Source organism: Oncorhynchus tshawytscha, linkage group LG01, assembly GCF_018296145.1.
Source record: "Oncorhynchus tshawytscha isolate Ot180627B linkage group LG01, Otsh_v2.0, whole genome shotgun sequence".
In the NCBI taxonomy this organism is placed as follows: Eukaryota; Metazoa; Chordata; class Actinopteri; order Salmoniformes; family Salmonidae; genus Oncorhynchus; species Oncorhynchus tshawytscha.
This window is the reverse complement of record NC_056429.1, coordinates 5,373,283-5,400,533: the sequence shown is the minus strand read 5'-3', so window position 1 is coordinate 5,400,533 and position 27,251 is coordinate 5,373,283. Positions and strand designations below refer to the sequence as shown.

Below are 27,251 nucleotides of genomic sequence, written 5' to 3'. Positions count from 1 at the left end.
ATTGGAACAATTTCACTATATATATATATATATATACATATACACACATACACACATATATAAATATATATATAAATATATATATTACATACACACATATATAAACTTAACAAAAATATAGACTCAACATGTAAAGTGTTGGTCCCATGTTTCATGAGCTGAAATAAAAATCTTATTTCTCTCCAATGTTGTACACAAAATTTGTTTACATCCCTGTTAGTGAGCATTTCTCATTTGGAAAGACAATCCATCCACCTGACAGGTGTGGCATAACAAGAAGCTGATTAAACAGCATGATCATTACACAGGTGCACCTTGTGCTGGGGACAATAAATGACCACTCTAAAATGTTCAGTTGTCACAACACAATGCCACAGATGTCTCAAGTTGAGGGAGCGTGCAATTGGCATCTAGACTGCAGGAATGTCCACCAGAGCTGTTGCCAGAGAATGGAATTTTCATTTCTCTACCATAAACCAACGTCCTTTTAGATAATTTATAGATTAAGGCCTAATGAATTGATTTCAATTGACTGATTTCCTTATATGAACTGTATCTCAGTAAAACCGTTAAAATGGTTGCATGTTGCGTTTTATTATTTTCAGTATATACAGTTGAAGTCGGAAGTTTACATCACCTTAGCCAAATACATTTCAACTCAGTTTTTCACAATTCCTGACATTTAATCCTAGTAAAAATTCCCTGTCTTAGGTCAGTTTGGATCACCACTTTATTTTAAGAATGTGAAAAGTCAGAATAATAGTAGAGAGAATTATTTATTTCAGCTTTTATTTCTTCCATCCCATTCCCAGTGGGTCAGAATTTACCATTCCATCAATTAGTATTTGGTAGCATTGCCTATAAATTGTTTAACTTGGGTCAAACGTTTCAGGTAGCCTTCCACAAGCTTCCCACAATAAGTTAGGTGAATTTTGTCCCATTCCTCCTGACAGAGCTGGTGTAACTGAGTCAGGTTTGTAGGCCTCCTTGCTCGCACACACTTTTTCAGTTCTGTAAACAAATGTTCTATAGGATTGAGGTCATGGCTTTGTGATGGTCACTCCAATACCTAGACTTTGTTGTCCTTCAGCCATTTTGCCACAACTTTGGAATGCTTGGGGTCATTGTCCATTTGGAAGACCCATTTGTGATCAAGCTTTAACTTCCTGACTGATGTCTTGAGATGTGGTTTCATTATATCCACATGGCATCATGAGGCATGAAAGTGATCTATTTTGTGAAGTGCACCAGTCCCTCCTGCAGCAAAGCACCCCCACAACATGATGCTGCCACCCCCGTGCTTCACGGTTGGGATGGTGTTCTTCGGTTTGCAAGCCTCCCCCTTTTTCCTCCAAACATAACGATGGTCATTTTGGCCAAACAGTTCTATTTTAGTTTCATCAGACCAGAGGACAAAGTACGATCTTTGTCCCCATGTGCAGTTGCAAACCATAGTCTGGCTTTTTTATGGTGGTTTTAGAGCAGTGGCTTCTTCCTTGCTGAGCGGCCTTTCAGGTTATGTCGATATAGGACTCATTTAACTGTGGATATAGATACTTTTGTACCTGTTTCCTCCAGCATCTTCACAAGGTCCTTTGCTGTTGTTCTGGGATTGATTTGCACTTTTTGCACCAAAGTACGTTCATCTATAGGAGACAGAACATGTCTCCTTCGTGAGCGGTATGACGGCTGCATGATCCCATTGTGTTTATACTTGCGTACGATTGTTTGTACAGATGAACATGGTAACTTCAGGCGTTTGGAAATTGCTCCCAAGGATGAACCAAACTTGTGGAGATCTCCAATTTTTTTTGTTCTGAGGTCTTGGCTGATTTCTTTTGATTTTCCCATGATGTCAAGCAAAGAGGCAGTGAGTTTGAAGGTAGGCCTTGAAATACATCCACAGGCACACCTCCAATTGACTCAAATGATGTCAATTAGCCTATCAGAAGCTTCTAAAGCCATGACATCATTTTCAGGAATTTTCCAAGCTGTTTAAAGGCACAGTCAACTTAGTGTATGTAAACTTCTGACCCACTGGAATTGTGATACAGTGAATTATCCGTAAGTGAAATAATCTGTCTGTAAACAATTGTTGGAAAAATTACTTGTGTCATGCACAAAGTAGATGCCCTAACCGACTTGCCGAAACTAAAGTTTGTTAACAAGAGATTTGTGGAGTGGTTGAAAAATGAGCTTTAATGACTCCAACCTAAGTGTATGTAAACTTCCGACTTCAACTGTATACCATTTAGCAGATGCTTTTATCCAAAGAAACGTAGTCCTGGTTAGTTGTGCATGCATACATTTTTTACACCAGAGAGAGAAAGCATTTATTGAATTGCATAGAGAGAGAGGGAGGGTTAGTTAAGCGAATGATCGCCTGTAAGAGAGAGCTGAAACTCTTCTACACCCTCTAATATTAACTAGCCTCTTTTCATATCATTCAAACTATCTTTACCTTTTTGTAATCCTTAGTTTCAGAGCCGCCTCCTCTGTCGATACAGTCGTTACATGACACGTCGGACCTGAAGAGAGCAGGGAGCAGAGATATCATGACTCCTCAGAGGTCAGAGATATTATAATGACTCCTCAGAGGTCAGAGATATTATAATGACTCCTCAGAGGTCAGAGATATTATAATGACTCCTCAGAGGTCAGAGATATTATAATGACTCCTCAGAGGTCAGAGATATTATAATGACTCCTCAGAGGTCAGAGATATTATAATGACTCCTCAGAGGTCAGAGATATTATAATGACTCCTCAGAGGTCAGAGATATTATAATGACTCCTCAGAGGTCAGAGATATTATAATGACTCCTCCAAGGTCAGAGATATTATAATGACTCCTCAGAGGTCAGAGATATTATAATGACTCCTCAGAGGTCAGAGATATTATAATGACTCCTCAGAGGTCAGAGATATTATAATTACTCCTCAGAGGTCAGAGATATCATGACTCCTCCAAGGTCAGAGATACTATAATGACTCCTCAGAGGTCAGAGATATTATAATGACTCCTCCAAGGTCAGAGATATTATAATGACTCCTCAGAGGTCAGAGATATTATAATTACTCCTCAGAGGTCAGAGATATTATAATGACTCCTCAGAGGTCAGAGATATTATAATGACACCTCAGAGGTCAGAGATATTATAATTACTCCACAGAGGTCAGAGATATTATAATTACTCCTCAGAGGTCAGAGATATTATAATGACTCCTCAGAGGTCAGAGATATTATAATGACTCCTCAGAGGTCAGAGATATTATAATGACTCCTCAGAGGTCAGAGATATTATAATGACTCCTCCAAGGTCAGAGATATTATAATGACTCCTCAGAGGTCAGAGATATTATAATTACTCCTCAGAGGTCAGAGATATCATGATTCCTCCAAGGTCAGAGATACTATAATGACTCCTCAGAGGTCAGAGATATTATAATGACTCCTCCAAGGTCAGAGATATTATAATGACTCCTCAGAGGTCAGAGATATTATAATGACTCCTCAGAGGTCAGAGATATTATAATGACTCCTCAGAGGTCAGAGATATTATAATGACACCTCAGAGGTCAGAGATATTATAATTACTCCACAGAGGTCAGAGATATTATAATTACTCCTCAGAGGTCAGAGATATTATAATGACTCCTCAGAGGTCAGAGATATTATAATGACTCCTCCAAGGTCAGAGATATTATAATGACTCCTCAGAGGTCAGAGATATTATAATGACTCCTCAGAGGTCAGAGATATTATAATGACTCCTCAGAGGTCAGAGATATTATAATGACTCCTCAGAGGTCAGAGATATTATAATGACTCCTCAGAGGTCAGAGATATTATAATTACTCCTCAGAGGTCAGAGATATCATGACTCCTCCAAGGTCAGAGATACTATAATGACTCCTCAGAGGTCAGAGATACTATAATGACTCCTCAGAGGTCAGAGATATTATAATGACTCCTCCAAGGTCAGAGATACTATAATGACTCCTCAGGGGTCAGAGATAATACTCACTACTATGAGATAATCAGGAACCAGACTGAACACGTCAAAGGCTAAAGGTCAGATCCATACCTTGTGCTGGAGTGCCTGTCTGTCTGTGGATCCTGCCCACTGCCTCCCAACCCCTCCTCTCCACTGGGCTCGTTGTCATCACTCTACAGGACCACAGAGATCACTAGGTCAATACATTATGGATGGCAATGTCCTCATTACGGCAGGTTATTAACAGGATAAAACCTGGTAACCGTATAACCAGGACTAGCCCACCGTGCACTCATTATGGATGTCAATGTCATCCTTGTGACAGGTTACAAACAGTACATGTTATAATGTCTACGCCGTCCTTATGAAAGGTTATAACCAGGACTAGCTCATGCACTCACATCTACAGCCCTCATTATGTGATGTTTTGACAGGTTATAATGCATGACTATGACAGGTTATAATGCATTTATGAGCAAGGTTTTATAGGGTTATAAGCATGACTACGACAGGCTATAATGCATTTATGAGCAAGGGTTTTATAGGGTTATAAGCATGACTACGACAGGTTACAAATGCACTCACATCTCCAGCCCTCTGAGCTCTCCTCCTGGCTCGGGCTCTCCGTCTCTCCCTGGCGATACGGTCACTCTCACTCTCCCCTTCTGCACTCCTCTCCTGGCCGGAGGTCTGGGGACGAAGGGTACCAGCCGGTTGAGTCAGCCCCAACAGGTCAGACTTCTGCAGGCTGGCGATACGGGACCTCCAGCTTACTTCCTGAAGACAGTTATCATCTTTAGGAAATATGTTATCCAGCATACATACATCATACTGATGTCCCTGGATGTTGTACACCCCCTTATAAGAAGTGTAGCTATATTGCTTATACCAATCCTCTGATGTAATACCGTTGATCTAGGGTGTAGGGGTTAAATACAGCTGGTGTAGGGTGTAGTGTGTAGTGTGTAGGGGTTAAATACAGCTGGTGTAGGGTGTAGGGTGTAGGGGTTAAATACAGCTGGTGTAGGGTGTAGGGGTTATATACAGCTGGTGTAGTGTGTAGTGTGTAGGGGTTAAATACAGCTGGTGTAGTGTGTAGTGTGTAGGGGTTAAATACAGCTGGTGTAGGGTGTAGGGGTTAAATACAGCTGGTGTAGGGTGTAGGGGTTATATACAGCTGGTGTAGTGTGTAGGGTGTAGGGGTTATATACAGCTGGTGTAGGGTGTAGGGTGTAGGGGTTAAATACAGCTGGTGTAGGGTGTAGGGTGTAGGGGTTATATACAGCTGGTGTAGGGGTTAAATACAGCTGGTGTAGGGTGTAGTGTGTAGTGTGTAGGGGTTAAATACAGCTGGTGTAGGGTGTAGTGTGTAGGGTGTAGGGGTTAAATACAGCTGGTTTAGGGGTTAAATACAGCTGGTGTAGGGTGTAGTGTGTAGGGGTTAAATACAGCTGGTGTAGGGTGTAGGGTGTAGGGGTTAAATACAGCTGGTGTAGGGTGTAGGGTGTAGGGGTTAAATACAGCTGGTGTAGGGTGTAGGGGTTAAATACAGCTGGTGTAGGGTGTAGTGTGTAGGGTGTAGGGGTTAAATACAGCTGGTGTAGTGTGTAGTGTGTAGGGGTTAAATACAGCTGGTGTAGTGTGTAGTGTGTAGGGGTTAAATACAGCTGGTGTAGTGTGTAGTGTGTAGGGGTTAAATACAGCTGGTGTAGTGTGTAGTGTGTAGGGGTTAAATACAGCTGGTGTAGGGTGTAGTGTGTAGGGTGTAGGGGTTAAATACAGCTGGTTTAGGGGTTAAATACAGCTGGTGTAGGGTGTAGTGTGTAGGGGTTAAATACAGCTGGTGTAGGGTGTAGGGTGTAGGGGTTAAATACAGCTGGTGTAGTGTGTAGTGTGTAGGGGTTAAATACAGCTGGTGTAGTGTGTAGTGTGTAGGGGTTAAATACAGCTGGTGTAGGGTGTAGTGTGTAGGGTGTAGGGGTTAAATACAGCTGGTTTAGGGGTTAAATACAGCTGGTGTAGGGTGTAGTGTGTAGGGGTTAAATACAGCTGGTGTAGGGTGTAGGGTGTAGGGGTTAAATACAGCTGGTGTAGGGTGTAGGGGTTAAATACAGCTGGTGTAGGGTGTAGTGTGTAGGGTGTAGGGGTTAAATACAGCTGGTGTAGTGTGTAGTGTGTAGGGGTTAAATACAGCTGGTGTAGTGTGTAGTGTGTAGGGGTTAAATACAGCTGGTGTAGTGTGTAGTGTGTAGGGGTTAAATACAGCTGCTCTAGGGTGCAGTGTGTAGGGTGTAGTGTGTAGTGTGTAGGGTGTAGGGGTTAAATACAGCTGCTCTAGGGTGTAGTGTGTAGGGTGTAGGGGTTAAATACAGCTGGTGTAGGGTGCAGGGTGTAGTGTGTAGGGGTTAAATACAGCTGCTCTAGGGTGCAGGGTGTAGTGTGTAGGGTGTAGTGGGTAGGGTGTAGGGGTTAAATACAGCTGCTCTAGGGTGTAGTGTGTAGGGTGTAGTGTGTAGTGTGTAGGGTGTAGGGGTTAAATACAGCTGCTCTAGGGTGTAGTGTGTAGGGTGTAGTGTGTAGTGTGTAGTGTGTAGGGGTTAAATACAGCTGCTCTAGGGTGTAGGGTGTAGGGGTTAAATACAGCTGCTCTAGGGTGTAGTGTGTAGTGTGTAGTGTGTAGGGGTTAAATACAGCTGCTCTAGGGTGTAGGGTGTAGGGGTTAAATACAGCTGCTCTAGGGTGTAGGGTGTAGGGGTTAAATACAGCTGCTCTAGGGTGTAGGGTGTAGGGGTTAAATACAGCTGCTCTAGGGTGTAGGGTGTAGGGGTTAAATACAGCTGCTCTAGGGTGTAGTGTGTAGGGTGTAGTGTGTAGTGTGTAGGGGTTAAATACAGCTGCTCTAGGGTGTAGGGTGTAGGGGTTAAATACAGCTGCTCTAGGGTGTAGGGTGTAGGGGTTAAATACAGCTGCTCTAGGGTGTAGTGTGTAGGGTGTAGGGGTTAAATACAGCTGCTCTAGGGTGTAGTGTGTAGGGGTTAAATACAGCTGCTCTAGGGTGTAGGGTGTAGGGGTTAAATACAGCTGCTCTAGGGTGTAGGGTGTAGGGGTTAAATACAGCTGCTCTAGGGTGTAGGGTGTAGGGGTTAAATACAGCTGCTCTAGGGTGTAGTGTGTAGGGTGTAGGGGTTAAATACAGCTGCTCTAGGGTGTAGTGTGTAGGGGTTAAATACAGCTGCTCTAGGGTGTAGGGTGTAGGGGTTAAATACAGCTGCTCTAGGGTGTAGGGTGTAGGGGTTAAATACAGCTGCTCTAGGGTGTAGGGTGTAGGGGTTAAATACAGCTGCTCTAGGGTGTAGTGTGTAGGGTGTAGTGTGTAGTGTGTAGTGTGTAGGGGTTAAATACAGCTGCTCTAGGGTGTAGGGTGTAGGGGTTAAATACTGCTCTCACCCCCTCTTCTGCTTTCTTCTTATTGGCCTCTTCCTTCTCCTCCTCCTCTTTCCTTGTCTTGTCTCTCTCTTTGTCCGTCTGTGCGGTCTTCATTGTCTTGTCCCTCCCTTCGTCCGTCTGTGCGGTCTTCATTGTCTTCTCAGCTTCCTTCAGGTCTGTGAGCGTCACCCCCTGATTGGACAACAGACAGGAGGTTTTAGTCATGTCCTTGTCAGACAGACAAATCACAATGCCTGCCAATCTACTGGATCGTTCCCATCTCATTTAATATAATAATTATAATATAATTAACAATATGGTGAAAGGAAGCTCATTGGTTCCTCAGATCAGATGAAGGAGAGAAGGCGAAGAAGGGGGGGGGGGAATGCTGTGCATCTCCTGTCTGGATATATCTGACCTGAGTGGATCGCCGTGACTGTCTGGCGTGTCTGGAGCGAGCCTTCCTCTGAGCCTCAGCCTCCTCATCACGTACCGGGGTCAAGTAGGACCTGGATCAGGGAAACACAAAACATTATTTATTACCCATAACATTATCATAAAATGATTTAGACATCAGGCACCATTTAGACATCAGGCACTGGGGTCAGGTAGGACTTGGACCAGGGAACACAAATGATATAACTACATGGAACTATATTTAACAACAGTTGCCTACATTTAACTAATATTTAGCTACATAGATAACATAGACAGTAGGAAAGAAAACAAGGACAAAGATAAGGAGAAAGGTGAGAGGGAGGAGAAAGGTGAGAGGGAGGAGAAAGGTGAGAAAGGTGAAAGGTGAGAGGGGAGAAAGGTGAGAGGGGGATTGACAGAATTGAAAGGTCACAGATCATTGTCCAAGGAGGCTGTGCATGATCCAGAGTCCGCTTAGTAGACCACTACACCACTCTGGCACATAACCTTCAACTACATTTAATCACATTCAACAACACTCAACTACAACTGCAGCCTCACACCCTCGGCAAACCACTGTGTTTAAAGGTGAAAGTTCAAACATCTAGAAAACAAATAGGCTCTGTAAACTCTAAAACGCTGAAACATCATTGACGTCATGGTGAGAAAGACTCACTTGCGCCTCTGCTTGGTCTCCAGATCGCTGCCCACACCGGTCGTGGTGGTGACAGAACCCTGCTCCTTCTCCTTCTTCTCTGCCTGCTCCTGAGCCAGTCTGAAATAGAGGGAGAGAGAGGGGGGAGAGAGAGAGATAAGAGGGGGGAGAGAGAGGAGACAGACAGGGGGAGGAGAGAGAGACGGCAGAGGAGACAGACAGGGGGTTGAGAGGAGACAGAGAGGGCAGAGGAGACAGACAGGGGTAGAGAGGAGACAGAGAGGGCAGAGGAGACAGACAGGGGGTAGAGAGGAGACAGAGAGGGCAGAGGAGACAGACAGGGGGTAGAGAGGAGACAGAGAGGGCAGAGGAGACAGACAGGGGGTTGAGAGGAGACAGAGAGGGCAGAGGAGACAGACAGGGGGTAGAGAGGAGACAGAGAGGGCAGAGGAGACAGACAGGGGGTAGAGAGGAGACAGAGAGGGCAGAGGAGACAGACAGGGGGTAGAGAGGAGACAGAGAGGGCAGAGGAGACAGACAGGGGTAGAGAGGAGACAGAGAGGGCAGAGGAGACAGACAGGGGGTAGAGAGGAGACAGAGAGGGCAGAGGAGACAGACAGGGGTAGAGAGGAGACAGAGAGGGCAGAGGAGACAGACAGGGGGTAGAGAGGAGAGAGAGATGGTAGAGAAGAGAGAGAGATTGAGGGGAGAGAGACAGGGTAGAGAGGAGAGAGAGAGCGAGGGTAGAGAGGAGAGAGAAAGGGTGGAGAGAGAATGGGTAGAGAGGGTAGAGAGGAGACAGACAGGAGTAGAGGAGAGAGAGAGCGAGGGTAGAGAGGAGAGAGAGAGAGGGTAGAAGAGAGAGAGGGTAGAGGAGAGAGAGAGAGAGGGTAGAGAGGAGAGAGAGAGAGGGTAGAGAGGAGAGAGAGAGAGGGTAGAGAGGAGAGAGAGAGAGGGTAGAGAGGAGAGAGAGAGAGGGTAGAGAGGAGAGAGAGAGAGAGGGTAGAGAGAGAGAGAGAGAGAGAGAGAGAGAGAGAGAGAGAGAGAGGGTAGATAGAGAGGAATACATATTTAGTCCTTGCATCCATAACTATGACTTTGAGAGTGGTTACATTTCTCCAGCCCCACACCTAAGCTTTACAGCAAACCAAGTGGCAGGGCTGCTGTGTCGTTTGCTCGAAAAGGAATTAAGGACCGTGCCATTATCAGACACACCCACCTCTGGGCCACCAGGATGTTGAGTCGACTGAGTCCAACAGAGGAGCTACTTCCTGTCCCCGTGGGGTCATCCGGTTTGTGTCCATAGGATGAGCTGGGAATACCAACCAGACCTATTGACCATAATATCTACAGCATATTCTCTACCACAGCCACATAAACAGTGTCTATGGCAAGGCCTCCCATGTAAACAGAGGTCCACTACTTTTTCACAGTTGAATCAGTTTGGAAGCCTGACGAGGACGAATAATGGGACAAGCTGGTTAAATAAAGACAATATAATCAGAGACAATATACTCAGAGACAATATACTCAGAGACAATATACTCAGAGACAACCCATCCAGCAGTGTAATATTGAACACAGAATAAGAGTGTATGGAGGAGAGACCACATCCAACCAGAAGCCCTAAGAGTGGACAACACACCAATGAGTAGAGCCAAGGCTGTAGGACATACCTGAGAGGCAAGGAGGGAGTGGAGCTACTAAGATCACTTCCAGTACTATTGAGGCGTCGGGTGTAAGAGGAGCTACGACTCAGCCAGCTGAGGGAGAGAGGCGGGGAGGGTGGGATGTGAGGGAGAGAGGCGGGGGAGGGTGGGATGTGAGGGAGAGAGGCGGGGGAGGGTGGGATGTGAGGGAGAGAGGCGGGGGAGGGTGGGATGTGAGGGAGAGAGGCGGGGGAGGGTGGGTGTGAGACACAGAGAGAGAGAGAGAGAGAGAGAGAGAGAGAGAGAGAGAGAGAAGAAGAATGGTGGTGAAGCAGTGAAGCTCAAAACCGGTTTATCTTTCCTCACACAGACACACAGTGAAGCTGATGAGCAGCCTTTCACTGCCACTCAATACTGTGGTACGTGACAGCATCATGTGAGGCAAGCTGAGCCCACCTGCTAGTGCCCTCTGGGTTGGTGTCTGGCATACTGAAGAGACGTCTGGTTGGACTGGGGTTCACTCTGGCAGTCCTGGGTTCCTGAAAGTACAAGGCTATGTAGTTGGTCCAGTCTAAGAGGACAGTAGTGTATTAGAGGTGCTGATGTAGTTGGTCCAGTCTAAGAGGACAGTACTGATGTAGTTGGTCCAGTCTAAGAGGACAGTAGTGATGTAGTTGGTCCAGTCTAAGAGGACAGTAGTGATGTAGTTGGTCACGTCTAAGAGGACAGTAGTGATGTAGTTGGTCACGTCTAAGAGGACAGTAGTGATGTAGATGGTCACGTCTAAGAGGACAGTAGTGATGTAGGTGGTCACGTCTAAGAGGACAGTAGTGATGTAGTTGGTCACGTCTAAGAGGACAGTAGTGATGTAGATGGTCACGTCTAAGAGGACAGTAGTGATGTAGTTGGTCCAGTCTAAGAGGACAGTAGTGATGTAGTTAGTCACGTCTAAGAGGACAGTAGTGATGTAGATGGTCACGTCTAAGAGGACAGTAGTGATGTAGATGGTCACGTCTAAGAGGACAGTAGTGATGTAGATGGTCACGTCTAAGAGGACAGTAGTGATGTAGTTGGTCACGTCTAAGAGGACAGTAGTGATGTAGTTGGTCTAGTCTAAGAGGACAGTAGTGATGTAGTTGGTCACGTCTAAGAGGACAGTAGTGATGTAGTTGGTCACGTCTAAGAGGACAGTAGTGATGTAGATGGTCACGTCTAAGAGCACAGTAGTGATGTAGTTGGTCCAGTCTAAGAGGACAGTAGTGATGTAGATGGTCACGTCTAAGAGGACAGTAGTGATGTAGATGGTCACGTCTAAGAGGACAGTAGTGATGTAGTTGGTCCAGTCTAAGAGGACAGTAGTGATGTAGTTTGTCACGTCTAAGAGTACAGTAGTGATGTAGTTGGTCACGTCTAAGAGTACAGTAGTGATGTAGATGGTCACGTCTAAGAGGACAGTAGTGATGTAGTTGGTCACGTCTAAGAGGACAGTAGTGATGTAGTTGGTCACGTCTAAGAGGACAGTAGTGATGTAGTTGGTCACGTCTAAAAGAGTACAGTAGTGATGTAGTTGGTCCAGTCTAAGAGGACAGTAGTGATGTAGTTGGTCACGTCTAAGAGGACAGTAGTGATGTAGTTGGTCACGTCTAAGAGGACAGTAGTGATGTAGATGGTCACGTCTAAGAGGACAGTAGTGATGTAGTTGGTCCAGTCTAAGAGGACAGTAGTGATGTAGTTGGTCCAGTCTAAGAGGACAGTAGTGATGTAGATGGTCACGTCTAAGAGGACAGTAGTGATGTAGTTGGTCCAGTCTAAGAGGACAGTAGTGATGTAGTTAGTCACGTCTAAGAGGACAGTAGTGATGTAGTTGGTCACGTCTAAGAGTACAGTAGTGATGTAGATGGTCACGTCTAAGAGGACAGTAGTGATGTAGTTGGTCCAGTCTAAGAGGACAGTAGTGATGTAGTTGGTCACGTCTAAGAGGACAGTAGTGATGTAGATGGTCACGTCTAAGAGGACAGTAGTGATGTAGTTGGTCCAGTCTAAGAGGACAGTAGTGATGTAGTTGGTCCAGTCTAAGAGGACAGTAGTGATGTAGATGGTCACGTCTAAGAGGACAGTAGTGATGTAGTTGGTCCAGTCTAAGAGGACAGTAGTGATGTAGTTAGTCACGTCTAAGAGGACAGTAGTGATGTAGTTGGTCACGTCTAAGAGGACAGTAGTGATGTAGTTGGTCACGTCTAAGAGGACAGTAGTGATGTAGTTGGTCCAGTCTAAGAGGACAGTAGTGATGTAGTTGGCCCAGTCTAAGAGGACAGTAGTGATGTAGTTGGTCACGTCTAAGAGGACAGTAGTGATGTAGTTGGTCACGTCTAAGAGTACAGTAGTGATGTAGTTGGTCACGTCTAAGAGGACAGTAGTGATGTAGTTGGTCACGTCTAAGAGGACAGTAGTGATGTAGTTGGTCACGTCTAAGAGTACAGTAGTGTACTGGAGGTTGCTGAGTGGGCACTCTTTGAGCCTATTGGTGAATCTCAGTTGTCTTTCCTTGATTCCCCATGTCCTCTTTCCTCTCCTACTTATCAAAATACATCAGAGGGCGTTTTGAGAAGGAAACGAGGACAGAAGAGGATATACAACTAGTTTTAACATGTAAACAAAGTCAATGACATCAATAACAATGATTTCTCTACCTTGGTGTCTGTGGTGGTGTTGTTGGAGCTGAGGCGTGGGCTGGAGGCAGAGCGGGTCATCCCTATGCCCAGGCCAGACTCAGGGGCCCCACGGGTGGACTCCTGGCTGGGGTCGTTGGCCCCTGAAGGACCCAGGGTCACAGAGCTGCCTGCCTTACGAAGAGAGGTCCTCCAGGAGCCAGGGGCCGCGCCAGGGGCCGAGCTAGGTGCCACTTCGGGGGCTGGGGGCTTCCCTGGGTCCTGCTACTTACACAACATAGAGAAAGAGAGAGTTAACTTTCTGAGTAATCTCATCACTTTGGGGGCGAGGAATCAAATAGACTCAAATCAACAGCCTTCCCAGAGCGATATTTAAAGGCGATTTCTCAGGAGTTCACAGAGGTCAAGCAGAATTCAATAGCAGAGAGAGGTTGTTAATCTTGGTTAACACCTGTCTTAGTCGATTCCATTGTGAGGAGCTACAATCTCCTAAAGAGAATGTTGTTGTTGTTCAAAACTGCAATAGAAAATCTGTGTCGTACCTTTTTGGCAGGGTCTCCTGAAGTGCTGGTTGCCGTGGAGGTAGCGTGGGTGGAGGAGCTGTTGCATTTGTTGTTCAAGTTGTTGATGATCTCTCGGTTTTTGGCTTTCTCTGCAACAACAACACTACCGATCAGTCAGTCCATGTGACTGGGACCATGAAAACAACAGCATCTGTACCAGAACATTTTTTTTTAACCTTTATTTAACTTGGCAAGTCAGTTAAGAACAAATTCTTATTTTCAATGACGGCCTACTAGGGAACAGTGGGTTAACTGCCTGTTCAGGGGCAGAACGACAGATTTGTACCTTGTCAGCTCGGGGATATGAACTTGCAACCTTCAGGTTACTAGTCCAACGCCAACCACTAGACTACCCTGCCGCCCCGAAGTATTGGTGTATGGAACCAATAGCACCAATACCATTAAAGAATAACTGCCTTTTCTTCGAATGGTTGGAGATAATAAGCGAGAATTGGAATTTCAGTTTATTTCCTGAATCGCCACCCCCCCCAAAAAAATGTGTATTATAAATCTTCAGAGTGTCCCTCAGGGCCCTGGTCAAAAGTAGTGCACTATATAGGGAATAGGGGGCCACTTGGGAAGTAAACGCAGTCTCTTACCTGATTCAGCATCACTCTCAGATTCGTCATCCTCCTCTTCTGAACTGGAGCTGCTGGAGGCCTTGCCCTGTCCCTGTGTCCCCTGCGTCCCAGGCTGGCCCGGTCCCTGCGTCCCAGGCTGGCCCTGTCCCTGAGTCACAGGCTGGCCCTGTCCCTGAGTCCCAGGCTGGCCCTGTCCCTGAGTCCCAGGCTGGCCCTGTCCCTGAGTCCCAGGCTGGCCCTGTCCCTGAGTCCCAGGCTGGCCCTGTCCCTGAGTCCCAGGCTGGCCCGGTCCCTGAGTCCCAGGCAGGCCCGGTCCCTGAGTCCCAGGCAGACCTTGTCCTCCCTCCTCCTCTTCTTCTTCGGCTGGGCTGCTGGTCAGGGCAGGGGGAGGGTGCTTCTCTCTCTCGTGGAGGCAGATCTTCTCTCTGCTGCTCATACGAGAGATTGAGGTCCTGCAGGGGAGGGGCAGGGGGGCGGGGATTGGATGACAGGTAGGCATGCAGGAGGCAATCAGTGAGGGCGATCACTCAGGGTGCAGCAAACCAGAGTGTGTGTGGGCAAAAACAAAGTAGGATGTCGACTGTGTCTGAATCTGGGCTGGAAACCGGACCAACATTTAACAGATGTGTAACAACAACAATCTAGAAAATATCTCTTTGATGTAGGTTTCCAAACATACATCGCCATAGCAACAAACATCTGGAAAACCAACCCAGTGTGAGGAGGGAGTGACTAGAGGAGGGCGTGACTAGAGGAGGGTTGGACTAGAGGAGGGCGTGACTAGAGGAGGGCGTGACTAGAGGGTGTGAATAGGGAAGGGTTTGACTAGAGGAGGGCGTGACTAGAGGCGTGACTAGAGGAGGGCGTGACTAGAGGACTAGAGGGGGGCGTGACTAGAGGAGGGGGTGACTAGCGGAGGGCGTGACTAGAAGAGGGCGTGACTAGGTTGGTTCTCCTCCTCCATCCATACCACTCCTGTGGCAGTGTGAGGATGGAGTGACTAGAGGAGGGCATGACTAGAGGCGTTACTAGAGGACTAGGGGAGGGCGTGACTAGGTTGGTTCTCCTCCTCCATCCATACCACTCCTGTGGCAGTGTGAGGATGGAGTGACTAGAGGAGGGCATGACTAGAGGCGTTACTAGAGGACTAGGGGAGGGCGTGACTAGGTTGGTTCTCCTCCTCCATCCATACCACTCCTGTGGCAGTGTGAGGATGGAGTGACTAGAGGAGGGCATGACTAGAGGCGTTACTAGAGGACTAGGGGAGGGCGTGACTAGGTTGGTTCTCCTCCTCCATCCATACCACTCCTGTGGCAGTGTGAGGATGGAGTGACTAGAGGAGGGCATGACTAGAGGCGTTACTAGAGGACTAGGGGAGGGCGTGACTAGGTTGGTTCTCCTCCTCCATCCATACCACTCCTGTGGCAGTGTGAGGATGGAGTGACTAGCTTGCAAGGCAGCTGACACTGGTGAAATACAAACAGTAAAACACAAAGGACTGATTCAGTGATTCAGGTCAGTAAAACACAAAGGACTGATTCAGTGATTCAGGTCAGTAAAACACAAAGGACTGATTCAGTGATTCAGGCCAGTAAAACACAAAGGACTGATTCAGTGATTCAGGCCAGTAAAACACAAAGGACTGATTCAGTGATTCAGGTCAGTAAAACACAAAGGACTGATTCAGTGATTCAGGTCAGTAAAACACAAAGGACTGATTCAGTGATTCAAGCCAGTAAAACACAAAGGACTGATTCAGTGATTCAGGTCAGTAAAACACAAAGGACTGATTCAGTGATTAAGGTCAGTAAAACACAAAGGACTGATTCAGTGATTCAGGTCAGTAAAACACAAAGGACTGATTCAGTGATTCAGGTCAGTAAAACACAAAGGACTGATTCAGTGATTCAGGTCAGTAAAACACAAAGGACTGATTCAGTGATTCAGGTCAGTAAAACACAAAGGACTGATTCAGTGATTCAGGTCAGTAAAACACAAAGGACTGATTCAGTGATTCAGGTCAGTAAAACACAAAGGACTGATTCAGTGATTCAGGTCAGTAAAACACAAAGGACTGATTCAGTGATTTGTGCCATTAGGATGGTAATGTAGTACATTATGTCTGGTTCATGTTACATCATGCTGTTGGTAGAAAGGTGTGCTAGCTAATGCTGTGTGGTTCAGTATCAGTGATTCCTGGGTCAGTAACAGAAGGGTCAGTCAGTAAGAGACGGGTCAGTAACAGAAGGGTCAGTAAGAGACGGGTCAATAACAGAGACGGGTCAGCAACAGAGACGGGTCAGTAACAGAGACGGGTCAGTCAGTAAGAGACGGGTCAGTCAGTAAGAGAAGGGTAAGTCAGTAACAAAAGGGTCAGTCAGTAAGAGACGGGTCAGTCAGTAAGAGAAGGGTCAGTCAGTAAGAGAAGGGTCAGTCAGTAAGAGAAGGGTCAGTCAGTAACAGAAGGGTCAGTCAGTAACAGAAGGGTCAGTCAGTAAGAGAAGGGTCAGTCAGTAACAGAAGGGTCAGTCAGTAACAGAAGGGTCAGTCAGTAAGAGAAGGGTCAGTCAGTAAGAGACGGGTCAGTCACAGAGACATGCTGGGGCACTGACCTGCGTGGTCTAACTGGTGCCATATTGATAGAAGGACTGGTTTCAATGACCGGAGGCTGGGACAGCTTGGCTTTCTCTGTACGCAACTACAGAGAGAGACAGAGAGACACAGAGAGACACAGAGAGACACAGAGACACAGAGAGACACAGAGAGAGACAGAGACACAGAGAGACACAGAGTAAATACACAGGAAGAGCTATATAGAGATATATACACATTGATAAACTATTTATATATATTTATATATACACATATACAGTGGGGCAAAAAACTATTTAGTCAGCCACCAATTGTGCAAGTTCTCCCACTTAAAAAGATGAGAGAGGCCTGTAATTTTCATCATAGGTACACTTCAACTATGACAGACAAAATGAGACAAAAATTCCATGAAATCAGTGAAAAACGCATGTCAAAAATGTTATAAATTGATTTGAATTTTAATGAGGGAAATATGTATTTGACCCCCTTTCAATCAGAAAGATTTCTGGCTCCCAGGTGTCTTTTATACAGGTAACGAGCTGAGATTAGGAGCACACTCTTAATGAGAGCTTGTTACCTGTATAAAAGACAACTGTCCACAGAAGCAAATCAATCAGATTCCAAACTCTCCACCATGGCCAAGACCAAAGAGCTCTCCAAGGATGTCAGGGACAAGATTGTAGACCTACACAAGACTGGAATGGGCTACAAGACCATCGCCAAGCAGCTTGGTGAGAAGGTGACAACAGTTGGTGCGATTATTCGCAAACAGAAGAAACACAAAAGAACTGTCAATCTCCCTCGGCCTGGGGCTCCATGCAAGATCTCACCTCGTGGAGTTGCAATGATCATGAGAACAGTGAGGAATCAGCCCAGAACTACATGGGAGGATCTTGTCAATGATCTCAAGGCAGCTGGGACCATAATCACCAAGAAAACAATTGGTAACACACTACGCCTTGAAGGACTGAAATCCTGCAGCGCCCGCAAGGTCCCCTGGTCAAGAAAGCACATATACATGGCCGTCTGAAGTTTGCCAATGAACATCTGAATGATTCAGAGGAAAACTGGGTGAAAGTGTTGTGGTCAGATGAGACCAAAATGGAGCTCTTTGGCATCAACTCAACTTGCCCTGTTTGGAGGGGGAGGAATGCTGCCTATGACCCCAAGAATATCATCCCCACCCTCAAACATGGAGGTGGAAACATTATGCTTTGGGGGTGTTTTTCTGTTAAGGGGACAGGACAACTTCACCGCATCAAAGGGACGATGGACAGGGCCATGTACTGTCAAATATTGGGTGAGAACCTCCTTCCCTCAGCCAGGGCATTGAAAATGGGTCTTGGATGGGTATTCCAGCATAACAATGACCCAAAACACACGGCCAAGGCAACAAAGGAGTGGCTCAAGAAGAAGCACATTAAGGCCTAGCCAGTCATCAGACCTTAATCTCATAGAAAATCTGTGGAGGGAGCTGAAGGTTTGAGTTGCCAAACGTCAGCCTCGAAACCTTAATGATTTGGAGAAGATCTGCAAAGAGGAGTGGGACAAAATCCCTCCTGAGATGTGTGCAAACCTGGAGGCCAACTACAAGAAACGTCTGACCTCTGATTGCCAACAAGGGTTTTGCCACCAAGTACTAAGTCATGTTTTGCAGAGGGGTCAAATACTTATTTCCCTCATTAAAATGCATATCAATTTATAACGTTGTTATTCTGGATTTTTTTGTTGTTATTCTGTCTCTCCCTGGTCAAATAAACCTACCATATAAATTATAGACTGATCATTTCTTTGTCAGTGGGCAAACATACAAAATCAGCAGGGGATCAAATACTTTTTTACCTCACTGTATATATATACACATACACATACATACATATATATATATATATATATATATATACACATATATACATATATATACACATATATACATATATATACACAATACCAGTCAAAAGATAGGACACACCTACTCATTTCAGGGTTGTCTTTATTTTGACTATTTTCTACATTGTAGAATAATAGTGAATACATCAAAACTCTGAAATAACACATATGGAATCATGTAGTAACCAAAAAAACTGTTAAACAAATCAAAATATATTTCATATTTGAGATTCTTCAAAGTAGCCTTCCTTTGCCTTGATGACAGCTTTGCACACTCTTGGCATTCTCTCAACCAGCTTCATAAGGCACCTGGAATGCATTTCAATTAACAGGTGTGCCTTGTTAAAATGTTAATTTGTGGAATTTCTTTCCTTCTTAATGCGTTTGAGGCAATCAGTTGTGTTGTGACAATGTAAGGGTGATATACAGAACATAGCCCTATTTGGTAAAATACCAAGTCCATATAATGACAAGAACAGCTCAAATAAGTAAAGAGCAACGACAGTGACATCACAACGACAGTGACATCACAACGACATCACAACAACAGTGACATCACAACGACAGTGACATCACAATGACAGTCCATCATCACTTTAATAAGACATGAAGGTCAGTCAATAGGGAACATTTCAAGAACTTTGAAAGTATGTTCAAGTGCAAAAACCATATGATGAAACTGTCTCTAATGAAGACCGCCACAGGAAAGGAAGGCCCAGAGTTACCTCTGCTGCAGAGGATAAGTTCATTAGAGTTAACTGGCTCTCATGAGGACCGCCACAGGAAAGGAAGGCCCAGAGTTACCTCTGCTGCAGAGGATAAGTTCATTAGAGTTAACTGGCTCTCATGAGGACCGCCACAGGAAAGGAAGACCCAGAGTTACCTCTGCTGCAGAGGATAAGTTCATTAGAGTTACCTGGCTGTCATGAGGACCGCCACAGGAAAGGAAGATCCAGAGTTACCTCTGCTGTAGAGGATGAGTTCATTAGAGTTACCTGGCTGTCATGAGGACCACCACAGGAAAGGAAGATCCAGAGTTACCTCTGCTGCAGAGGACAAGTTCATTAGAGTTACCTGGCTGTCATGAGGACCGCCACAGGAAAGGAAGATCCAGAGTTACCTCTGCTGCAGAGGATAAGTTCATTAGAGTTAACTGGCTCTCATGAGAACCGCCACAGGAAAGGAAAGCCCAGAGTTACCTCTGCTGCAGAGGATAAGTTCATTAGAGTTAACTGGCTCTCATGAGGACCGCCACAGGAAAGGAAAGCCCAGAGTTACCTCTGCTGCAGAGGATAAGTTCATTAGAGTTAACTGGCTCTCATGAGAACCGCCACAGGAAAGGAAGGCCCAGAGTTACCTCTGCTGCAGAGGATAAGTTCATTAGAGTTAACTGGCTCTCATGAGAACCGCCACAGGAAAGGAAGGCCCAGAGTTACCTCTGCTGCAGAGGATAAGTTCATTAGAGTTAACTGGCTCTCATGAGAACCGCCACAGGAAAGGAAGGCCCAGAGTTACCTCTGCTGCAGAGGATAAGTTCATTAGAGTTAACTGGCTCTCATGAGAACCGCCACAGGAAAGGAAAGCCCAGAGTTACCTCTGCTGCAGAGGATAAGTTCATTAGAGTTAACTGGCTCTCATGAGGACCGCCACAGGAAAGGAAGGCCCAGAGTTACCTCTGCTGCAGAGGATAAGTTCATTAGAGTTAACTGGCTCTCATGAGAACCGCCACAGGAAAGGAAGGCCCAGAGTTACCTCTGCTGCAGAGGATAAGTTCATTAGAGTTAACTGGCTCTCATGAGAACCGCCACAGGAAAGGAAAGCCCAGAGTTACCTCTGCTGCAGAGGATAAGTTCATTAGAGTTAACTGGCTCTCATGAGAACCGCCACAGGAAAGGAAGGCCCAGAGTTACCTCTGCTGCAGAGGATAAGTTCATTAGAGTTAACTGGCTCTCATGAGGACCGCAACAGGAAAGGAAGGCCCAGAGTTACCTCTGCTGCAGAGGATAAGTTCATTAGAGTTAACTGGCTCTCATGAGAACCGCCACAGGAAAGGAAGGCCCAGAGTTACCTCTGCTGCAGAGGATAAGTTCATTAGAGTTAACTGGCTCTCATGAGGACCGCCACAGGAAAGGAAGACCCAGAGTTACCTCTGCTGCAGAGGATAAGTTCATTAGAGTTAACTGGCTCTCATGAGGACCGCCACAGGAAAGGAAGACCCAGAGTTACCTCTGCTGCAGAGGATAAGTTCATTAGTGTTACCTGCTTCACAGAGTTCAAGTAACAGACACATCTCAACATCAACTGTTCAACGGAGACTGTGTGAATCAGGCCTTCATGGTCGAATTGCTGCAAAGAAACTACTACTAAAGGACACCAATAATAATTGACTTGCTTGGTATAAGAAACACGAGCAATGGACATTAGATCGGTGGAAATCTGTCCTTTGGTCTGATGAATCCAAATTTGAGATTTTTGGTTCCAACCGCCATGTCTTTGTGAGAAGCAGAGTAGGTGAACGGACGATCTCCGCATGTGTGGTTCCCATCGTGAAGCATGGAGGAGGTGGTGTTATGATGTGGGTGTGCTTTACTGGTGAAACTGTCTGTGATTTATTTAAAATTCAATGCACACTTAACCAGCATGGCAATCACAGCATTCTGCAGCATTACGCCATCCCATCTTGTTTGCGCATAGTGGGACTATCATTTGTTTTTCAACAGGACAATAACCCAACACAACTCCAGGCTGTGTAAGGGCTATTTGACCAAGAAGGAGAGTGATGGAGTCCTGCATCAGATGACCTGGCCTCCACAATCACCTGACCTAAACCCAATTGAGATGGTTTGGGATGAGTTGGACCGCAGAGTGAAGCAAAAGCAGCCAACAAGTGCTCAGCATATGTGGGAACTCCTTTAAGACGGTTGGAAAAGCATTCCAGGTAAAGCTGGTTGAGAGAATGCCAAGAGTGTGAAAAGCTGTCATCAAGGCAAAGAGTGGCTACTTTGAAGAACCTAAAATATATTTAGGTTTTTTTTGCACGTTTTTGGTTACTACATGATTCCATATGTGTTGTTTCATAGTTTTGACTGGTACTGTAATATATTTCAATGAACCACAGAACACAACACACTTCAGTAGGACAGGACAATGAAGACACAGTAAAGGTCAAAAGTCAACACAATGTTTGGATAGAGCCATAAATAGGGAAAGAATTCAACCAGTGGCATGCTGAGAGAGACAGAGAGAGAGAGAGACAGATATAGACAGAGGGAGAGAGACAGACAGAGACAGACAGACACAGACAGAGACAGAGAAAGTGAGAGAGAGCAGAGACAGACAGAGAGAGAGAGCAGAGACAGAGAGAAAGCGAGAGACAGAGAGACAGACAGAGGGACAGACCGAGAGAGAGATAAAGTGAGAGAGAGAGAGAGAGCAGAGAGACAGAGAGAGATCATGTACTCTAGCTATATAAGGTCACTCAGAGATAGAGGTAGCGACTCACAGCGTTCTGTTTCTTAGTCAGCTGCTCCAGAGTGTCCACTAGGGTGTCATCTGCTACCTCTATAGGGGTTTGTCCCTGGAACAAGGACACACATTCACTGTAATACATGTCATTTAACATAGTGTGTCCCAAATGGCACCCTATTCCCTATATAGTGCACTACTTTTTTTGCACAATATAGGGAATAGGGTGCCATGTGAGATGTTGACATTATCAATGCCTATTGAGTCAGAATGTAGTAGAGGTGTTACTCTGCCGGACTGAGCTTCTCTCTGTGTGTGTGTGTGTGTGTGTGTGTGAGAGAGTACATCAGTGTGTGTGTCTCATCTCCAACTCACCACGTTGTTGAGAGCAGCCATGTCACACAGGTTGTCAGCCAGCAGAGAACACACCTCCTGCTGTCCCCAGTGAGCTGCAGCATGCAGGGCTGTCCAGCCATCCACATCACCACTGTCCAAATCCAGACCACACTGGAGCAGGACCCTGTGGGGGGGTTGAATAGATAGAGGTGATAGAGAGGAAACACGAGGATGGGAGGACACGAGGACGGGAGGACAACAGGACGGGAGGACACGAGGATGGGAGGACAACAGGACGGGAGGACACGAGGATGGGAGGACAACAGGACGGGAGGACACGAGGATGGGAGGACAACAGGACGGGAGGACAACAGGACGGGAGGACAACAGGACGGGAGGACACGAGGATGGGAGGACAACAGGACAACAGGACGGGAGGACACGAGGATGGGAGGACAACAGGACGGGAGGACACGAGGATGGGAGGACACAAGGATGGGAGGACACAAGGATGGGAGGACACGAGGACGGGAGGTCAAGAAGACATGAGGATGGGAGGACAAGAAGACACGAGGATGGGAGGACAAGAACCACACGAGGACGGGAGGACAAGAACCACACGAGGACGGGAGGACAAGAACCACATGAGGATGGGAGGACACGAGGATGGGAGGACAAGAGGACACCAGGATGGGAGGACAAGAAGACATGAGGACGGGAAAACACGAGGACGGGAGGACAAGAGAACACGAGGACAACAGGATGGGAGGACACGAGGATGGGAGGACAAGAAGACACGAGGACGGGAGGACACGAGGATGGGAGGACACGAGGATGGGAGGACACGAGGATGGGAGGACACAAGGATGGGAGGACACAAGGATGGGAGGACAAGAAGACATGAGGATGGGAGGACAAGAAGACACGAGGATGGGAGGACAAGAACCACACGAGGACGGGAGGACAAGAACCACATGAGGATGGGAGGACACGAGGATGGGAGGACAAGAGGACACGAGGATGGGAGGACAAGAGGACACCAGGATGGGAGGACAAGAAGACATGAGGACGGGAAAACGGGAGGACAAGAGAACACGAGGACGGGAGGACACGAGGATGGGAGGACACGAGGATGGGAGGACACGAGGATGGGAGGACACGAGGATAACAGAACATGAGGACAACAGGACATGAGGACAACAGGATGGGAGGACAACAGGACAGGAGGATGACTAACAGCAGCTGTTTGCTGGTCTACTGTGGTACAAAACTAGATACACCAAAGACACAGTGGCAGCAGTTCAGCAGGTTATTATCTCTGGCCGTGTCCCAGATCAGAACGGTTTGCACATTAGGAGCAATGGTGTTGTCTAAAATGAGCACTCTCTACAACAAATGAGCACTCTCTACAACAAATGAGCACTCTCTACAACAAATGAGCACTCTCTACAACAAATGAGCACTCTCTACAACAAATGAGCACTCTCTACAACAAATGAGCACTCTACAACAAATGAGCACTCTCTACAACAAATGAGCACTCTCTACAACAAATGAGCACTCTCTACAACAAATGAGGACTCTCTAAAACAAACGAGCACTCTCTAAAACAAACGAGCACTCTCTAAAACAAACGAGCACTCTCTAAAACAAACGAGCACTCTCTAAAACAAACGAGCACTCTCTAAAACAAATGAGCACTCTCTAAAACAAATCGCAGTCTAGCACCTGACTCGCCGACTAGCACCTGACTAGCACCCGACTCGCCGTCTAGCACCTGACTAGCACCCGACTCGCCGTCTAGCACCCGACTCGCCGTCTAGCCCCCGACTCGCCGTCTAGCACCCGACTAGCACCTGACTAGCAGTCTAGCACCTGACTCGCCGTCTAGCACCTAACTCGCCGTCTAGCACCTAACTCGCCGTCTAGCACCCGACTAGCACCTGACTAGCACCCGACTAGCACCCGACTAGCACCCGACTCGCCGTCTAGCACCTGACTCGCCGTCTAGCACCTGACTCGCCGTCTAGCACCTGACTAGCACCTGACTTGCCGACTAGCACCTGACTAGCAGTCTAGCACCTGACTCGCCGTCTAGCACCTAACTCGCCGTCTAGCACCCGACTAGCACCCGACTAGCACCCGACTAGCACCGGACTAGCACCGGACTAGCACCCGTCTAGCACCCGACTCGCACCCGTCTAGCACCCGACTCGCCCCGTCTAGCACCCGACTCGCCCCGTCTAGCACCCGTCTAGCACCCGACTCGCCGTCTAGCACCCGACTCGCCGTCTAGCACCCGACTCGCCGTCTAGCACCCGACTCGCCGACTAGCACCCGACTCGCGCCCAACTCGCCGTCTAGCGCCCGACTCGCCGTCTAGCGCCCGACTCGCCGTCTAGCGCCCGACTCGCCGACTATTGCCCGACTCGCGCCCGACTCGCCGACTCGCGCCCGGCTCGCCGACTAGCGCCCGGCTCGCCGACTAGCGCCCGGCTCGCCGACTAGCGCCCGGCTCGCCGACTAGCGCCCGGCTCGCCGACTAGCGCCCGGCTCGCCCGACTAGCGCCCGGCTCGCCGACTAGCGCCCGGCTCGCCGACTAGCGCCCGGCTCGCCGTCTAGCGCCCGACTCGCCGACTAGCGCCCGACTCGCCGTCTAGCGCCCGACTCGCCGTCTAGCGCCCGACTCGCCGACTAGCGCCCGACTCGCCGACTAGCGCCCGACTCGCCGTCTAGCGCCCGACTCGCCGTCTAGCGCCCGACTCGCCGACTAGCGCCCGACTCGCCGTCTAGCACCCGACTCGCCGTCTAGCACCTGACTCGCCGTCTAGCACCTGACTCGCCGTCTAGCACCTGACTAGCACCTGACTAGCCGACTAGCACCTGACTCGCACCCGACTCGCCGACTAGCACCTGACTCGCACCCGACTCGCCGACTAGCGCCCGACTCGCCGTCTAGCACCCGACTCGCCGACTAGCACCTGACTCGCCGTCTAGCATCTGCCTCGCAGTCTAGCACCTGAGTCAGCACTAAGTCTGAGTCTAGCACTAATCGCCGACTAGCACCTGACTTGCCGTCTAGCACCCGGCTAGCGCCTGACTCGCCGACTAGCACCCGACTCACTTCATGACCTCTATGTAGCCCTTGGCCGCGGCCACGTGCAGCGCTGTGGCATTGGTGTTGGGGTGAGGTGTCAGCACGCCACTTCCTGCCAGCACCGCGTTGGCATCCGCCAGCATCACCCGCTCCTCTTCCCTCCTCGCCAGATCTACATCCACCCCTGGGGACAGAGAGAGACGGACATAGTTAGGGACACACACAGAGGGGAGATTAAATAAAGGCTACATTGAGAGAGGGAAAGTAATAATCTGTGTATTCTCTGTTGGTGAGTCGGTCTAAAAAAATGTATTTAACAGAAACCGATACCTTTTAAAGATTATTCGATAATTGTTAAATCAGGACTTGTCACCTTGTAAAAAACAGTAGTAATCCCCCAGCATTTGTCTTTGATTATCAACACGGACAATTTGTCAACAAAATACATCTAAAAGCCCAATATTACTTTTTTTTTATTTTTTACATATTTTCCTGTCATATATTATTATTATTCCTAATTATGCCCGTTTCTGATTTTGTTTCAGAATCTTAAAAAGGGTGTAGTCATTCTAACCACTTAAAATACAGCAATTGCAGTAGGAGCAGCACTAATGAGATTTTGTTACGTCACAATATCACAAGGACGTGGAATTCAATAGCAGGTGTTATTGTGTTTTGGAGGAAGAGAGAAAGCGTGTACTGTGCTTCTTCCGAGGACTGTTGACATGGCTACAAAACAATTCCCTGATAACCTAAAAAAAACAGATGGTGAAGATCGTGAACCTCATTTACCACACGTTTTACTCAGTCCAGCAGCCACGTTATGTAACACGCAGATGTAGATGTAGCCTACATAGACACTACATAACAATTCATAGTTACACTGCTTCTAGAACGCTCCCTTCAAAATGTAGCCTACATAGACACTATAACAGTTCTTATGTTTCTAGATCTCTCTCTTCAAATGTAGCCTACATAGACACTATATAACAGTTCTTATGTTTCTAGATCTCTCTCTTCAAATGTAGCCTACATAGACACTATAACAGTTCTTATGTTTCTAGATCTCTCTCTTCAAATGTAGCCTACATAGACACTATAACAGTTCTTATGTTTCTAGATCTCTCTCTTCAAATGTAGCCTACATAGACACTATATAACAGTTCTTATGTTTCTAGATCTCTCTCTTCAAATGTAGCCTACATAGACACTATATAACAGTTCTTATGTTTCTAGATCGCTCTCTTCAAATGTAGCCTACATAGACACTATATAACAGTTCTTATGTTTCTAGATCTCTCTCTTCAAATGTAGCCTACATAGACACTATATAACAGTTCTTATGTTTCTAGATCTCTCTCTTCAAATGTAGCCTACATAGACCCTACATAACAGTTCATACCTTGTTTCTTGATCTCTCCCTTCAGCAGTCTCTCCATAGCATCCTCAGTGGCAACATCCAGAGGAAGCTCTCCTTCACTGTTCACCGCCCCCACACGTGCACCGTGCTCTATCAGGTACCTGCAACATACACACATATTATAAAGGTTCCTACACACAGAACGGTTCCCACACCCAGAAAGGTTCCTACACACAGAACGGTTCCCACACACAGAACGGTTCCCACACCCAGGAAGGGTCCTACACACAGAACGGTTCCGACACCAAGCACAGAAAGGTTCCTAGTCCACGCAGAAAGGTTCCTAGTCCACGCAGAAAGGTTCCTAGTCCACGCAGAAAGGTTCCTAGTCCACGCAGAAAGGTTCCTAGTCCACGCAGAAAGGTTCCTAGTCCACGCAGAAAGGTTCCTAGTCCACGCAGAAAGGTTCCTAGTCCACGCAGAAAGGTTCCTAGTCCACGCAGAAAGGTTCCTAGTCCACACAGAAAGGTTCCTAGTCCACACAGAAAGGTT

The 27,251-nt window shown here is 47.0% G+C and overlaps 1 protein-coding gene across 8 annotated transcripts in view; it reads right to left on the bottom strand.

Annotated features, from left to right (window-relative positions):
• The window catches only part of LOC112238870 (protein phosphatase 1 regulatory subunit 12A), a 52,704-nt gene that overhangs the window by 11,075 nt on the left and 14,378 nt on the right, over positions 1–27,251 (bottom strand). For 4 of the 8 annotated variants that reach the window (XM_042321276.1, XM_042321244.1, XM_042321156.1 and 1 more), the window contains exons 3-19: positions 26,742–26,860; positions 25,367–25,523; positions 22,281–22,425; positions 21,943–22,017; positions 16,571–16,656; positions 13,977–14,410; positions 13,357–13,466; positions 12,836–13,078; positions 10,602–10,684; positions 10,173–10,259; positions 9,716–9,808; positions 8,518–8,616; positions 7,843–7,933; positions 7,446–7,616; positions 4,584–4,775; positions 4,089–4,171; positions 2,462–2,528 (exon numbers count right to left, since the gene is read on the bottom strand). In XM_042321276.1, the coding sequence (XP_042177210.1) occupies positions 2,462–2,528; positions 4,089–4,171; positions 4,584–4,775; positions 7,446–7,616; positions 7,843–7,933; positions 8,518–8,616; positions 9,716–9,808; positions 10,173–10,259; positions 10,602–10,684; positions 12,836–13,078; positions 13,357–13,466; positions 13,977–14,410; positions 16,571–16,656; positions 21,943–22,017; positions 22,281–22,425; positions 25,367–25,523; positions 26,742–26,860 (2,335 nt within the window). The remainder of the gene's footprint in view (positions 1–2,461; positions 2,529–4,088; positions 4,172–4,583; positions 4,776–7,445; positions 7,617–7,842; positions 7,934–8,517; positions 8,617–9,715; positions 9,809–10,172; positions 10,260–10,601; positions 10,685–12,835; positions 13,079–13,356; positions 13,467–13,976; positions 14,411–16,570; positions 16,657–21,942; positions 22,018–22,280; positions 22,426–25,366; positions 25,524–26,741; positions 26,861–27,251) is intronic. The other 4 variants (XM_042321194.1, XM_042321333.1, XM_042321294.1 and 1 more) reach the window with 4 other exon arrangements.